The sequence below is a fragment of the Aotus nancymaae genome, unplaced genomic scaffold, assembly GCF_030222135.1.
Source record: "Aotus nancymaae isolate 86718 unplaced genomic scaffold, 86718_ANA_hifiasm-v0.15.2.pri h1tg000016l, whole genome shotgun sequence".
Lineage (NCBI taxonomy): Eukaryota > Metazoa > Chordata > Mammalia > Primates > Aotidae > Aotus > Aotus nancymaae.
This window is the reverse complement of record NW_026988428.1, coordinates 78,923,526-78,941,454: the sequence shown is the minus strand read 5'-3', so window position 1 is coordinate 78,941,454 and position 17,929 is coordinate 78,923,526. Positions and strand designations below refer to the sequence as shown.

The following is a 17,929-nucleotide window of genomic DNA, read 5'->3' as shown; positions in this document are numbered from 1 at the left end:
TCAAACTAATATTTATGGATCATCTATTAGGCTTGGGCTAGGTGTTTATGAAATTATGAAGATAAGAGCTTTTGATTTTAAGGAGTTTGTATTGTACGCATTATGTACCTATATCTGCTGCCTAAATCTGACTTGCAATTCATCTTTTTCTAGAGCTTGTTTAAGACAGTATTTTACCAGGTAAATTCTCCTTTTAATTCAACTAATGCATTTGTTCATTATGCCTATAAACTTTGAAGGTCTTGGGTCTATGCCATTCCTAATTTTTAGGACTCACTACTGATCCTGGGACTCTGCCAATGGAGACTTGAATTAATTTTGACAGACATGTTAAAAATATGTCCTCTAGCTTGGTTTTGAGTTTTTGCTTCTTGTAGTTTCTGTTTCCTTTTATCCCAACGGACAATATCACTGTTTTTTTCCTTAGTTATCACCAGAACAATCACACATAGATGGCATTTAACAAATTGCAGCTGTTGAAAAAGATGCACTGAAGAACATAAGCATAAAGTACTTTGCTGAGCCATTATATTGTGCTGGTGATAAAGTCTTCTGTCTTACAGATATCAGTTTTTCTTCCATATGTCAACATAGACAGTAGAGTCACATCTTATTTTGAGATTAGATATTAAAGTCAGCTAGTAAAGTGAAAAATATCACATGAAGTTAAAACTGTTCCTAAAATTTCCCAATGTCAGCATTAACTCTTTATGACATAGACTAATGAGGGTTAAATTGCTACTAATTTTTTTTCTTGGCATTTTTTTTTTCTTGAGAAGTAGAAGGCAAAGTTATTTTGAAGATGATGTGGGGAATAACAACTGATAAATAAAGATATCTTTTTCTATGTCTCAGCCAAAGACCTATACTTGAATTTGAGCAGGGTAAATAGGAGTATCAGTTCATTGTCCCCAAACTGAATTGCTTAATATGAGAATACATGTTCTGGAAAAAATAGACAAGTTATGATGACATTATTAAGTAATACAGCAGAAAATTACACCTTCCAATCGTGAATTTGAAATTGTCACTCAGTCTCAAAATATACTACTTCATCGAGGTTTACTTTTTTTGGTTTAAAAATATTTTTGTTTAACACGATGTAAACAGTAAACATCAAACTTCAGCAAGATGCTATATTCTTAATATCGCATAGAACTTTGAATCAATGTCACTTGGCATCAAGGCAAGAGATTTTGCCATTCTGGGTGGACTGTCTCAATCAGAGCCCCACGGGAATATACTCTAAGGAGAAACAGGGGACAATTTTACACATGATGCTTACTTGTTAACACAGTGATTGATCTGGATGGCTTGGTCACCACATTTCCATTTACCACTACCAGAGTGATTATATAATAAAGGCCATGATAACTGGCCTTAAAAACAACAGGAGGAGGCAAAGTGCTGTTGAATTCCTCAAATTCGAAGAAATAATTTTTGGATTCACCAGTTATCTTCACAACATACACAGATGCTGGACTGATGACGTCTGAAGCTTCTAATGAGACAACGATGTTATTATCATCTTGGACAGTTACATGGAAAGCTGTAGCATTCTGTTGAATGGAAGAGAAAAAAAGAGATGGAAGTTATATTCAGATAATTCACAATAAAGTTATACTAAGATAATTTTTACATATTATTTTATATCATAAACTAATGTTTATGATAAACCTTATTTCTTAAAATAGAGTTACTTAGGTATTTTAGCTACACAAGGAAAATCAGAAAGAAATTATGCCTCTTAGGACTCTAATGATCTTCTCAGGGTTTTACTTTGAGGATTTTTTTTCCATTGAAAAGATGCCTCCAGTTTGTGGACAGTGTCATGTAATAAACAAAATAAACATCTTGCATGCCAGGTGTGGTGGTTCACTCCTGTAATCTTAGCACTTTGGGATGCTGAGATGGGCAGATCTTGAGGTCAGGGGATCGAGACCATCCTGGCTAAGACAGTGAAATCTTGTCTCTACTAAAAATACAAAAAATTAGCAGGGCATAGTGGCACATGCCTGTAATTCCAGCTACTCAGGAGGCTGAGGCAGGAGATTCACTTGAACCTGCCTCTGGGAGGCAGAGGTTGCAGTGAGTTGAGATTGCACCAATGTACTCCAGCCTGGATGACAGAGTGAGATTCTGTCTCAAAAAATAATAAAATAAAATAAAATAAAAATCTTGTGGAGGAGTAAATAATGAATGAGTCATTTTGACACTCAGGTTCTAGGGAAGTTCTTTGTTTCAGCTATGCTGGTAAAGTTACATGGTTTAAAGAAATATGCTCTTTTTACTTTAGAGGGAGTGATGCTAGGAGAATATATCAAGGCAGTTCTTTCCTCTCTTCTCACCTGCTAGTTCTGAAAATTATTAAAATGTCAGGATTGGGAAACTGTTGTTGATCCTTGTCATTAAAGATTAACCAGCATAATGTCTTAAAGACGAAGGAAGCTATACTAGTGAAGGGATCAGATGGTAGAGCTGCAGATGTCTATGGGAAAGTCAGCAGTTGATGGACTTTTTAAAAACTTTGCTCCTAGTCTCCAAATACATGTTTATGGACAATACTTGAAAAGCCGTCCATGTAATTGGTTTAAATTTTCCTTCCTGATTCTGTCTCAGACTCCGCTGACAGAATTAATCTTTCTTTCTGGTCTCACACAAGACTCATGTACTTTGTACCACATGCTTGTGTTTAATTTATCTTCTAGGTATGTAGTGTCCTGGGTGAGTAAGTTATTCACTGCACTGAGCCTCAAATTTCTCTTATATAATAGCAGGATAGAAAAATTGCTGAAACTTGTTAAGAATCTACAGGGATCCAGGCACTATGCCAGGTGCTCCATATAAAAAAAATCTCATTTATAATCAATCTCATGAGATAGGTATCATTATTTTTAATCTCACTTTGTAACTGAGGAATCTGAGGCTCAGAAAGATTAAGTCACTCGTCCATGGTCACAGGTACAAAAAGTCAGCCTAATTATTGTTCTAGATGTCCATTTATCTTTCCTAACATTGAGTCTGTCAAGTTTCTGTTATATCAATGAAGGAATGGCTGATTGAATTAATTATATATGGGCGTTTGCCTCTAACGAGTTACTCAATTTATTGATTTTGGTTTTATTATTCTTATTTTTAGTAGACACATACCAATTTTACATCTTTATGGGATACCATATGATATTTTGATACATATATACATTGTGTAATGAGCAAATCAGGGTAATTAGTATATCAATAACATCAAACATTTATCATTTCTTTGTGTTGGGAACATTCAAAATCCATTCTTCTAGCTATTTGAAAATATACGATAAAGTGTTAATATAGTCCCCCTATAGTAATAGAGCGTTAGAACTTATTCCTCCTGTCTAGCTGTACTTTTGTCTCCCTTAGCCAGCCTTTGGCTGTTCCCCTCTCTCTCCCTTCCTTGGCTCTGGTAATGACTTCTGCTAGAGGAACTTGCAGCTGCTCTACTTCTATGAGAGCAAGTTTTTTTAGCATTCACATATGAGTAAAATTGTGGTATTTATCTTCTTGTGCCTGGGTTATTTCACTTGATATATTGTCCTTCAGGTTCATCCATGTGGTTGCAAATGACAGAATTTCCTTCTTATTTTAAGGCTGAATAACATTCCATATGTGTGTGTGTGTGTGTATATATATAAATATATATACATATATATATATAATATGGTGGTGTATATATACACCACCTTTTCTTTATCCATTCACCCTCTGATTGACATTTAAGTTGATTCCATATCTCGCCTCCTGTGAAGAGTGTTGCAATAAACATGGGAGGGCAGAGAAATCTTCAACATACTGATTTCCTTTCCTTTGGATAGATATCCAGTAGTGGGATTGCTGGATCATATGGTAGTCCTATTTTTAGGTTTTTGAGGAACTTCTGTACTGTTTCCCATAATGGCTGAACTAATTTACATTTCCACTTACAGTTTAACTTATTGATTTTGGTATCTCACATATTGTCAGCAACCAAATGAAGCACACGATACAAATCCCTATCCTACAAGAGGCTTTATAGACCAAAAAATGGCCTAGCTTTTTCTTCTTATTTTATTTTTTAGAAATCCAGATTTGACAGGTCCTAGTACTTATAGTGAATGTGTGGCATAAACAAATTTAATTCTATCTTAACATTTAATAGACTAAATTGTTTTCCTCATATTCTCACCATACTAGATGGTAAGTCCTCTAAGGTCATGGACTGCATTTTATTTCCAGCTACATCTTCAGCTCTAGGACCAGTATCTAGCATGTGCTAAGTGCTTTTGATACGGGGCAATCCTAGTCAGATTTCTGTAATATGAGCTAGACATTAAGAATAAACTTTTAGGAATAGGAACAGCTCCAGTCTGCAGCTTTCAGTGAGATCGATGCAGAAGGTGGGTGATTTCTGCATTTCCAACTGAAGTATCTGGTTTATCTCACTGGGACTGGTTGGACAGTGGGTGTGGCCCATGGAGGGTGACCTGAAGAAGAGTGGGGCATTGCATCACCCTGGAAGCACAAGAAGCACAAGGGGTTGAAGGATTTCTCTCCCCTAGCCAAGGGAAGCCATGAGACTGTATCAGGAAGAATGGTGCATTCTGGCCCAGATACTTCACTTTTCCCACATTCTTCACAACTGGCAGACCAGGAGATTCCGTCCAGTGCCTACAACACCAGGGCCCTGAGTTTCAAGCAGAAAACTGGGCGGCCCTCTGGACTGACACTGAGCTAGGGCAGGAGCTTTTTTTTCCCATTATTCAGTGGCACCTGGAACTCCAGAGCCCTTCACTCCCCTGGAAGGGAGGGCTGAAGCCAGGGAGTCAGGTGGTCTAGCTTGTTGGGTCTCTCCCCCACAGAGCACAGCAAGCTAAGATCTGCTGGCTTGAAATTCTTGCTACCAGCACAGCAGTCTGAGGTTGACCTGGGACAATCAAGCTTAGTCAGGGGAGGGGCATCCACCATTGCTGAGGCTTGAGTAGGTGATTTTACCCTCCCAGTGTAAACAAAGCCACTGGAAAGTTCTAACTGGGCCAAACACCCTGCAGCTCAACAATGCCTCTGTGGCCAGACTGCCTGCCTAGACTCCTCCTCTCTGGGTAGGGCATCTGTGAAAAAAAGGCAGCAGCACCAGTCAGGGACTTATAGATAAAACTCCCAGCTCCCTGGGACAGAGCATCTGGGGGGAAAGGGTAGAAAGGGGCACAGCTTCAGCAGACTCAAATGCTCCTGCCTGACAGCTCTGAAGGGAGCAGCGGATCTCTCAGCACAGTGTTCAAGCTCTGATAAGGGACAGACAGCCTCCTCAAGTGGGTCCCTGCCCCCCATGCATCCTGATTGGGAGACACCTCCCAGTAGGGGATGAAAGACACCTCATACAGGAGAGCTCTGGCTGACATCTGGTGGGTGTCCCTCTGGGACAAAGCTTTCAGAGGAAGGAACAGGCAGCAATCTTTGCTGTTCTGCAGCCTCTGCGGGTGATACCCAGGCAAGCACGATCTGGAGTGGACCTCTTGCAAACTCCAGTAGACCCAAAGCAGAGGGGCCTGATGGTTAGAAAGAAAACTAAGAAACAGATGAATAATATCTACATCAACAAGAAGGATGTCTACTCAGAGAGCCCATCCAAAGGTCAACAACATCAAAGACCAAAGGTAGATAAATCCACAAAGATGGGGAGAAACCAGTGAAAAAACGCTGAAAATTCCCAAAACTAGAACACCTCTTCTCCTCCAAAAGATCAAAACTCCTCGCCAGCAAGGGAACTAAACTGGGCAGAGAATGAGTTTGACAAATTCACAGAAGTAGGCTTCAGAAGGTGGGTAATAACAGATTCCTCCAACTAAAGGAGCATGTCCTAACCCAACTCGAGGAAGCTAAATACCTTGATAAAAGGTTAGACAAATTGCTAACTAGAATAGCCAGTTTAGAGAAGAACATAAATGACCTGATGGAGCTGAAAAACACAGCATGAGAACGTCATGAAACACACACAGTATCAATAACCAAAGTGATCAAGCTGAAAAAAGGATATTAGAGATTGAAGATCAACTCAAAGAAATAAAATGAGAAGAAAAGATTAGAGAAAAAAAGAGTGAAAAAAAAAAACCTGAAAAAAGCCTCCAAGAAATATGGACTATGTGAAAAGACATATCTACGTTTGATTGTTGCACCTGAAAGTGATGGAGAGAATGGAGTCAAGTGGGAAAACACTCTTCAGGATATTATCCAGGGGAAGTTCCTTAACCTAGCAAGGCAGGCCAACATTCAAATTCAGAAAATACAGAGAACACCACAAAGATACTCCTTGAGAAGAGCAACCCCAAGAGACGTAATTGTCAGATTCACCAAGGTTGAAATGAAGGAAAAAATGTTAAGGGCAGACAGAGAGGAAGGTCGGGTTATCCACAAAGGGAAGCCCATCAGACTAACAGCAGATCTCTCTGCAGAAACCCTACAAGCTAGAAGACAGTGGGGGCCAATATTCAACATGCTTAAAGAAAAGAATTGTCAACCCAGAATTTCATATTCAGCCAAACTAAGCTTCCTTATTCCTCAGTTAACCCCAGAACTTCCAATTCCATGTTGGGGTTTGAGTGCCCCTCTAGAGGAAGGGCTTGTTCTATACTTAAATTGATTCGCAGGGCTCTTTCTAGAGAAGCAAAAGGGGCTGGGGATGGGAGTGTCTGAAGGTTAAAGTAGCAACAGATGCCTTCTTCCCTTTCATAAGTAAGTTTTTTATTCTTCATCCTCACTGTCTCAGGCTTTACATATGGAATCCCTAGAATAGAGGGGTTTGGTATCTTACCTTGTTCTCTGGAGTGGGTGATGGTGAGAGAAGGGTATGTATTTTTAAAAATTAAATTTAATAATAGGCTACTCTAACCTCCTTTTGCCTGTGGTTGTGGTCTGCGCCTGTTGGCTCTTTTCTGCTAATAGGGTGAACAAAATTCTTTTACTGCTTCTTCTGCCTTCCCCATACCCACACACATGAACAAAGGTTTCTAATCCTTCAAAGGAAAAACTGATCTTAGATTATTACCCATATAATGCAAACTGGGATTAACACCAATACACATTAAGACCAAAACAGAGATATAGACCAATGGAACAGAACAGAGGCCTCAGAAAGAATGCCACATAAATACAACTATCTGATCTTTGACAAACCTGACAAAAACAAACAATGAGGAAAGAATCCCCTATTTAATAAATGGTGTTGGGAAAACTGGCTAGCCATATGCAGAAAACTAAAACTGGATCCCTTCCTTACACCTTATACACAAATTAACTCTAGATGGATTAAAGATTTAAACATGAGGTCTAATGCCATAAAAACTCTAGAAGAAAACCTAGGCAATACCATTCAGGACATAGGCATGGGCAAGGACTTCATGTCTAAAATACCAAAAGCAATGGCAACAAAAGCCAAAATAGACAAATGGGATCTAATTAAACTTAAGAGCTTCTGTACAGCAAAAGAAACTATCAATAGAGTGAACCAGCAACCAACAGAATGGAAAAAAATGTTTGTAATCTACCCATCTGACAAAGGGCCAATATCCAGAATCTATAGAGAACTTAAACAAATTTACAAGAAAAAAACAACCTCATCAAAAAGTGGGCAAAGGATATGCACAGACACTTCTCCAAAGAAGACATTTATGCAGCCAACAAACATATGAAAAAAAGGTCATCATTACTGGTAATTAGAAAAATGCAAATCAAAACCACATTGAGATACCACCTCACACAAGTTAGAATGGTGATCATTGAAAAATAAGGAACAACAGATGCTGGAGAAGATATGGAGAAATAGGAATGCTTTTACACTGTTGGTGGGAGTGTAAATTAATTTAACAATTGTAGAAAACAGTGTGGTGATTCCTCAAGGATCTAAAACTAGAAATACCATTTGACCCAGCAATCTCACTACTGGGTATATACCCAAAGGATTATAAATCATTGTATTATAAAGACACATGAACACGTATGTTCATTGCAGTGCTATTTATGATAGCGAAGACTTGGAGCCAACCCAAATGCCCATCAACGATAGACTGGATAAAGAAAATGTGACATATATACACCATGGAATATTATGCAGCCATAAAAAAGGATGAGTTCATGTCTTTTGCAGGGACATGGATGAAACTGGAAATCATCATTTTCACCAAACTGACACAAGAACAGAAAACCAAACACTGTATGTTCTCACTCATAAGTGGGTATTGAACAATGAGAACACATGGACACAGGGAGGGGAACATCACACACCAGGGCCTTAGGGTCACAGGGCTAGGGGAGGAATAGCAGGGAGTGGGGGGATTGAGGAAGGGATAGCATTAGGAGAAATACCTAATGTAGATGACGGGGTGATGGGATGCAGTAAACCATCACCATGGCATGTATATACGTATGTAACAAACCTGCACAATCTGCACATGTACCCCAGAACTTAAAGCATTTAAATAAAATTTTTAAAAAAGACCAGACTAAGCCAGGCTCATTCATCTGTAGAATATTTTAAAAGATAGTTGACATTTTCAGCCACAGCATTTCACCAGCTAAGATTTGAAATTAATAGACTTCTATTAGTAACTCAAGCAATTGTCAATACTCTTAATATGACTAGAAAGGTCCAGGTTACTATCATAGATGCTTGATCTCTTTTCCCTTACTATACTTTCTTTTAAAACCTATTTAGCTGATGATCATAGATAGCCTAGCCTCCTGCACCAAATCCAGATGTATTGCATTGTTAATGCTTCATGGCCTGTGTACAGTCTGCCTTCCAACTTTGCTCTGTTAGTGTCCCAAGGAGGTGTTGAAGCAATAGTGGGTGTGAAAAATCAATTGAGAATGTGACAATTTTCTTGGCCACCAGAAACACAGAGTGGCTGGGTCATAATTGTCCCCTGCTTGGTGGAGCAGGGCAGTACCAGCAGTTCATGAGCAAGCCCTGGGCACTGTGCATGGGTGAGGAGCATTTGCTGATGAATGTATAGTGTGGCAGTGCAGATATGTGCAAGAGATACCCATGCACCCAGAGGTTCCAGGCCTCAAAGGTAGTTGGGATGCCCTCCCATCTCAGTGATGGTGCCATGGAGGCTATCAGCACAATGTGTGCTTGTGATGGACAGACCCAAAGTGCAGCGGGGGCACTTGACAGTCCTAGTGAAGTCATCAGCACCTGTTTTGGTGGGTTACTTTGCCCAAGGGTGCACCTGTTCTTGCCACTGCCTCCCCACTCACTCTGAAGGCTAACTCCTGCTCCTCCTTAATGCCCCCACACCCTTGCTGCTGCAGCTAACTAGATGGTGCTGGATCCTCTCTTTACTAGGAGCACTAATTCTTCCTCTAGCATCATATGCTTACTTTATTGTGGAGAATATGATGCATTTCCTAAGCAAAGCAAAGAGCCCTCCCTCTGGCCTTCTTAAGCAAAACAAAGAGCCCTCCCTCACCTCATGGTGAACACATTACCCCAATCAGGCAGGGAACACAAGTAATATGCAGGTTGGCCTCAACATCACCTGCCTCATCATCTTCCCTTCCTCTAAAAGAAAATTCATCAGCATTGAAATACTTCTAAAATTCTGGAAGTAAAACAACAGCAGCAACAACAACAACAACAAATTAGACCCCAATTAACTAGTGCACCTGAGGTCTCCAGCAGTACTTCTTAAACTCCTCATTTTCCCCCATCATAGCACCCTTCTCTCTAAACCTCTCTCTCTTCAGATTTTATTTTTTCTTCTCCTCTATCCTTTTGCTTTCTTTAGAATCCTCTATAGACAGACATTACAAGAGGAGATTTGGAACAGCTGGAATGTCCTCACTGGATAGAGAAGACTTGGGTACGAGGAAAAGAAAGAGTAATCACATCCATGAGAGAAGTTACAAATTGATATTTAATCGATACAAATCAAGAACCTACTAAGGACCACACAGTCTGCTAAGTACTGGGGATCCAAAACACAATCCTGCCTCCAGGAGCTGCAAGTTTGGTGGTGGTCAGTGGTTGTTTATTCATGAAATGTTTAGTAAATGGGGAATCCACATTATAAATATGCTTTCAAATTAACTGAGAGCTGATGGAAAAATCCTTTTATTTTTAACCTATTGGAAAATTTGCCAAATTGCATTTCATTTTTCATGTTAAATTTGTTTTATTATACTTTGGGCTCTGGGGTACATCACGTGCACGTCATAAGTACATACATGCCACATCCCCTGCCCTCCTCCCCCGCCGCCCTCACCTACATCAGGCATTTCTTTCGGTGTTATCTCTCCCCATCCTTCCCACCCTCACTGTCCCTCCCCTCCCCTCCACATCCCCACCGAGCCCAGTGAGTGTTGTTCTCTTCCCTGTGCCCAAGTGTTTTCATTGTTCATCATCTGCCAATGAGTGAAAGCATTTGGTGTTTGGTTTTCTGTTCTTGTGTCAGTTTGCTGAGAATGACCGTTTCTAGATTCATCCATGTCTCTATAAAGACATGAACTCATCATTTTTTATGGCTGCATAGTGTTCCATGGTGTATATGTGCCACATTTTCTTTGTCTAGTCTATCATTGATGGGCATTTGGGTTGATTCCAGGTCTTTGCTATCATAAACAGCACTGCAATGAACATGCATATGCATGTGTCTTCACAATAGAATGATTTATAATCCTTGTGCCAATTCCTCAAGGATCTAGAAATAGAAATTCCATTTGACCCAGCAATGCCATTACTGAGTATATACCCAAAGGATAAATTTTTCATACTAAATGTACTTCAGTATTTATTTTGAATCTCAGAATTTTTGTATCTCAAAGACCTAAAAATAATGATCCTTACTAATAAATCTTACTGTCCACAAATATAAATAAAAAACACTAATATATTGTGCTTCATATCTGCAAGTTGCATTTTTAGGAGAAAATATCTATTTGTTTTTCCTTATTATTCACTTTTCACGTAGATAGTACTGTTTGGTGCATAATGGGAAAGCTTATTAAGCAAAATGTAGACAAATCAGGCACTGAGTATCCAGTAGCACTGAAATCTGGCTGTTGGTTCTCATTGATTATAGCAGGCGGTTCACTAACTCAGAGAACGGTAAGTTTATAAGCATCAACTATGTAACTAATTTTTTCTCTATGTTTCAGCAGCCAATAACTGAAGGTGGTTGTGATAATAAGGAGAGGAGTAAATAGACTCAATTTTGTAAAGTGTTTAAGAAATATATATATCTAATGTGTGTCATGATGCTTCATAGGCAGTAAAATCATCCAGAGAAAGGGACTAATCTTCCAAATGCTGACAGCTTTGGGGATGATTGTATCAGCCATGAAAATAAGCATTGGCCCATGCACTACCAGGTTGCCAAAAATAAATCAGAGTGGGCTAATCAGATTCAGTTGGTGCGACTAATGAGAGGAAGGCAGCAGGCCAAGTGAGATCTAGGCAGTGCGCTTAAAAGAAGTGTCATCTGTGCTCTTGCTTTCTACTCTGTCTTCTTTACCTTAGCTTTTCCTGGAATTTATGTTCAGGAAAAAATTCTGAGTGTACACTTCAGACATGTAACCCCTGCTGAGAAGTAGAGCAGGAAGGGACAGTTAAAAGTGATAGAAATTGATCTGATAAATGTAGGCAAGTCCAATGGTGATTTACTTGATTCCTGTAAAAAATATGTAAAAGTTTTTTTAAAGACTAAGTAATAGTTTTGCTTGACTTTGCGGGACAAATATTTTTGCTGAAATTTCCTTTACATAACAAATTTAATAAAATGATTTCTCTGGTCCAGCATTCTCATTTTACGCTTGAGAGAACCGTGATGCAAATATCACACAGCTAATTGATGTCAGGACAAGGTCTAGGATCCATATATCCTTATGTCTCTTTGTACTTATCATTCCATAACCAGTGGGGCCAGCTAACTGAGGCAGCAAAAGAGACCTGGACACTTGGCTTTAACAAGAAGGGGGAGCCCAGGAGCCATGACCTGTTCTAGAAGCAGTCTTGTGGGAGAGAAGCTACTGGAGACAGAGTGGGGAGCACTAAAGAAGACAATAACACAGGACGAGTCCCTGGGGTGTGGGACAAGGACAAGAACTGGCTAGAGACAGGTACCAGTCAGAATTGAAAAAAATCTCCCACCATCACTGACAAATATAGCACGATTGTCTGTTAATCTCCTCATCTGGACCAGGCTATGTGCTAATTTGTTTATATATGTTATTTCTTTTACTCCTCACAGCAATCCTCATAAACAAGTGTTCTTATTTATCTCAATTTTACCGAGACAGGTTAAATAATTTACTTAAGAGCAAAGCAATAGACTTGAAATCAGAAGGCCTGGGTTTCTATTCTACCTCTGGAGCCTTTAACTTGTGAGAACGAGGGGAAGTCCAAGGATCTCTTAACTTCAGCTTCTTAATTTATAAAATAGGGCTAATTCCCAAAACTCATGGAATTTTTGTGAGGATTAAGTGTCTTTCATAAAAATGCTCACCCTATGAACTCAATAAATACTAGTTGTATTTCAAAAGTTATTTGTTTTAGTTTAGTTTTGAGTCACTCAATGTCTTTTAAATTATAAACCTTTGTTTAACTAACTTCCAAACACTATGGAATTCTCTAATTATGTTCACTGGATGTTTTGTTCACAGAGCCCCAGAGCGCTATCCATTTTTTAATTCAGGAACACACAAGCATGAGCTAAGTGGCAACCTGGTGCCAGGCATCATGCTAGATGTGAGCAGAGGCACATGAGTAAGAAGGGTACTTGAACTCTAGAAGCTCACTCTGTAGTGAGAGGCAAACTCAAATACACAGGATCTGAAGTGTCATTAGTTATTGAATTTAGATAATAGTCCAGATGATACCTACTTCTCTGCCTGTCTGAAATTCTATCTGAGCTTGCACCTTCTTATGGGGCACTGCTTCTTTCCCACTCTAAAGCAAATGAGGTTCCAGCGAGGGTTGCTGATCATACTAACCCGCCATTGGGTCTGAGAAGGCACCTTGAAGCAGTCTAGGGGAATTGTGGCACCTGGTGCCCTTCCTGTGACACACATGTGGACCAAGCCAGGCCATCCAGAGTGCTTCCTCTGAAATTTTATAACTAGAATTAATGGGAAGGAGCTCTTGTTCCTTTTTGGCTTTAAGTATGCATGAATGCAGAGCTGAAGTGTGTGTAATTCCTGCCCCATAAAGATAGTTGTTTGTAGTAGACTCCCTGATTTGATCTGAGGCCCTGGTCACAGTCATCCAAAGGCCCAGCCACTGTGCAGTTTGGTGACGCGAGTGAATAAATCCCAATATATTCCTTAATTTATTTGATCTAGACTTCCAAGATTTGCATCCAAATATTCTGGCCAATGCAAGAGAACTGATCGGTGCCACAGACATGTAGACAAGAAAGCCTTCAATTCTGCTTTTGCAGATGGGTGTGAGGGAAGGTTTCGGGGAGCAAGTGATGTTTGAAAGATGCTCATGAGTGCCAGGGGAACCCAGGTCATAAAAGTCTCTTGTTAAGAAGGAAGAGGGTCCACAGACCTCTAGAGTGTTTAGATCAATGGCGGATGCTCAGAGTAGAGCATTGGTGGCCCAAGACCAAGATGCGCCTTGCTAAGGAGTTTGGATATTTTTTAGGCCAAAGTAACTCATGAACTGTTGCAATGCAGAAAAGCGATATGATTTGATTACAGCTTAGCAAGACTTATATAATTAGGAGTATGTAGAATAAGTGGCTGACTGGGTTGATGTAAGTCCAATAGATAGTAGGAAGGGTGTTGCAATAGCTCAGGCAGGTGAGATGCTGAGTCAGAGCCAGTGCTGGCTGCACCAAATCAGCCTGCATGACGTACATCAGAGTATGGTCAGTGCTCCAGCTGGCAACCCAATCAATGATCAGACTTACGAAAATTCTGCTGTGCTCAGGTTACCACCTAGGCAGGAATAGGCTGCTCAGTTCTTTTAAATAGTAATATTAATGACGTCTGGTGCTTACAGAGCACTTATGGCCATGATTCTCTGCAGACAATACATAATGCATCCACTAAACATCCTGTCAAGCTCTTAGGAAACCTCTTCCACCTGGGTATTCTTGCTTCTCAGTTCCTTCCGGGAGATCAAAGTCCCAGAGCTACACTTCCCAGGCTCCTTCTGATACTTGGCTAAAATTATTCACAGCTCTCAGAAACAGAGTGGAATCTGGCTGTTGATCTCAAAGGCCAGGGATGGCCTCTGTCTAATCTTCCATTATTTTTGCAGCCATTCCTCAGATATGTTTTAGGCAACAAGCATGTATCAGAAACAGAGCAGAACACTGGGCATACCCTCTATTTGGGAGTAAAGAGGAAGACAGGAGTTAAGAGCCTTTGCCCTTCCTAGAATTGTGTCTGACCAATAAAAATAGCACTGATGATAAAATGAGGATGATGATGATGACATAACAGAGCATCCACTGACATCGTACTTATTGTGTGCCAGAAACCTTCCTGAAGTTCATACAGAAAGTTTTTAAATGCTTGCTGAATTAGAATATTTTCAACCAGCTATGTAATACTAGACTTTTTAATACATATCCTAAATGTATCCTTTCAGATACAGTATGTCAGTTCTCTACTCCTGTGAGATCTGGTGCCTGAGCCCAGTTCATGCTCAGCCTTTCCTGTGTTAAATGATCAGATGCAGGCTGGAGTGCTGTGGACGGATCTCAGCTCATTGCAACCTCCACTCCCCAGGCTCAAGCTATCCTCCCACCTCAGCTTCCCAAGTAGCTAAGACCACAGGCATGCACCACCAAAACTGCTTTTTTTTTTGGTATTTTTTGTAGAGACAGGGTTTCACCATGGTGCTCAGGCTGGTCTCAAACTCCTGAGCTCAAGCAATGTTCCCACCTCAGCCTCCCAACAGATACATTCTTTATGGTTTCAGAATAAAGAAGACTCATCTCTTTTGCCTGTTATTTGGTAAAGGGACTCCCAACTCCCAATTACTATCAGGTAGGTAATGTATATGTGAGAGGCAACCAGTTGTAAGAGGATAAAAATGATGGAATGTTAGCAAACTGGAGGATGCATACATTATTTAAGAGCATCATTAAAAAGCAAAATTACAACAAAATAAAGCCATGCAGCCAAAGAAAATATATGCTGGCCAAAGAAGAAAATACAGCCCAGCCTATAGGCTGCCAGATTACAGCCCTTGAATTGTTTGCACTGCCATTTCCTTGACCATTGCTTATCTTTTTTTTTTTTTTTCAGTTTCTAGATCATACTCTATTTTCTTGGCCCAACCAGAGTGTAGGTGATAGCTAAAATCTGTCACCAATTAAACATTAATTTAAAATAAATACAAATGATATTATTTTATCAAGTTGCCATATATGTGTGCATGTGTAAAATGACAGTTCTATATATATATAATAATGTGGCAATTATTTCCTGACTTCTAAAATGAACTCAGGGTGGAAGCCCTGCATGACTCCTAATTTTGGAGATTAAACAAAACACACTTGAGGAATGAATTCAACTGGCCAGTCTTAAGTGAAAAGAAACTATTGTGCCAAAGAGATGTGCTAAGAGTTTATGTGATATGTAGGGTAAGAATAATCATCACATATCAAATTTTACTTTAGAAAGTACTTTCAAATACATTTTCTCCTTTGATCCTCAGAACATTCCATTAAGTTATTATCTCAATTCACAGAAGAAGAAACTGATGTTCAAAGAATTAAATGGATTTCTCAAGGCTACCCTATTATGTGGTGGAGGAGCATGCACTCAAGGCAATTCTTATAACTACAGATTTCGTGACTCTATTATACTACAGTCCCCAGACTGTAAGATCCTGGAGCCAAAATGATTTCCCAAATGCCACCTTTCACATCTGTACTTAATTGGCGGCAAACTCCCTCAGCACAAACTGTGACTGACTCATTCTTCTAGAATATGCTTGATAAATGCTCAAAAAGTGTAGCATCATAAAAAAAAAACCCAGAAATTTGGAGACACAGAGACCTGGGTTCAAATCCCACTTAAGTGACAGTCTCTTATTTTTATTCTTTGAACCTCAGTTATTTAAGGTAAATCATGGAATACTAAAAGCTTATTATGACAGTTTTTTTGGGGTTAGGGACAAATGAAATCATATATGTAAATTTTTCATCCCAGGACCCAATATTTAATAGTAGATCCTCCAAAAAAAATAACTAATGTTTCTACAAAATTTGTGATCTGTTTTCCCATTGATTTTCTTTGAGACATAAATTTTAGAAGCTGTATTTTTTTTTATCAGGACACTAATGCCATGATTCTTATTTGGTTCAACAACTTGTGACTTTCAGTCTATTTATTCAGTAATCAGTGTTACTTCTCTTTGTGACATCATGAACAAGAGCAGCCAGTATTTCTTTTCCTCATTTTGCCTGCAAATGACAGCCAGAGCTCACCTGTTTGACTGAAGGTTACCATGGGAACAGTTTTGGGGCCTACTGTGCTGAGAAGTTTAAAGATCTGGAAGCTGTGCTTGGCTGGTGACTGACTGGGTAGGGGGTCGGCCCACAATCCAGGAAGCCATAAAATACATTTGTTCTCAACAGTTCAATCAACAGGCAAATTCAAAAATGATGCAACATTTTTCTGGCATAATTTGTTATGAAAAACAGGGGTTCCTGACAGGTTCATTCTGCCTCTGAAATAAGTTTTATTTTGATAAAATGAAGTACCCACAAATATTATTTTGCCTGACTTTGTTATTTCCCATCCCTCTTTTTCATGCTCACCAGTATTTAGAATTTGAAAATGGTTTTACCCCAGCAAGTTGTGAAAATGTAGCTGTCCCACTTATTGAAAGATAATGTGAAAGACAGTGGTGCTAATCATTTATTTTGGAATGGATGAGTTCAGTCAAATTTCCCCTCAGGCATGAAATGTCAATCCAACTGTGACATCAGTTAATTAAATCCTGATGATAGCTAACAAGAGTGCAGCCTACTTACAAAGCTCACAGCCTATTTCGGCGGTACACTTGTGACCTTTGGTAAGCACTGCCCTTTAACTCCCCTTCTTGTTGGGTTGTTAATATCAGCAAAAACAAAACTGTCAGAGCTTTAAAGCAAATAGTTTAATGAGCCCTCTACCTTCACTAAGGTTTTCTGGGTCTTCTGAAAGACTGATCCCTATATATGCAGAATAAATTAAAGCCCAGAAGTTAAGGGAGATTAAGCACAATATTTTTACACAGATGGTTGACTCCACGTGTACCTTCAGATAGTTTTTAACAATTGAGTGCCTGCTGTATGCTTCGTGCTGAGAATATGATAGTTTAGACAAGAAATCTGGTTTCTGTCCTGGTGAATGGTGTTTTGAGTCTGTGGAGAGAAAGGAAATATATTCTTTTAAATAATTAGATAATTGCAAGTGGAAAAAGCATTGTTTTCCATAAATACCTGATGATCAAGGAGCTCCTAGCAGGTGGCTCCAGAGAAAGTGCTAGTTAGGCAGAGACCTATGGGCTGGTAAGAGTTGAACTGATGATGAGTTGGAGAAAGAACAGAACCTAAGGACAGTGAATGTGAAGACCTGGGTGCTGGAGAAAGCACAATGTGGATGAGAAACCAAAATAACATTTGAATGGCCGGTAGAGGAGGCATCATGGGAAACTTTGTAGACACTTCTAAAAAAGTTAGAGGCTTTATGCTGAAGGCAACGGGAAGCCACTTATGGATTATTTGGCAGGGGAGTGGGATGATCTGATTTACATTCTGTAATAGAAGCAAAAACTTTATGGTGTTACTTTCTGGCTCTGGAATTCCTACTGGGGGTGGAAACTTTTATTGGAAAAATACTTGGTAAGTAACCACTTGGGATAGAAGGAAATACTGATGTTGTGAGTTGAGGAAGCTAGGCAAACAAACAAAAA

General features: G+C 39.5%; 1 protein-coding gene across 2 annotated transcripts in view; it reads right to left on the bottom strand.

Annotated features, from left to right (window-relative positions):
- Positions 1–17,929, bottom strand: part of PTPRO (protein tyrosine phosphatase receptor type O) — a 274,904-nt gene that overhangs the window by 116,263 nt on the left and 140,712 nt on the right. For both annotated transcript variants that reach the window (XM_064377705.1, XM_064377707.1), the window contains exon 2: positions 1,286–1,559. In XM_064377705.1, coding sequence (XP_064233775.1) covers positions 1,286–1,559 — 274 coding nt within the window. The remainder of the gene's footprint in view (positions 1–1,285; positions 1,560–17,929) is intronic.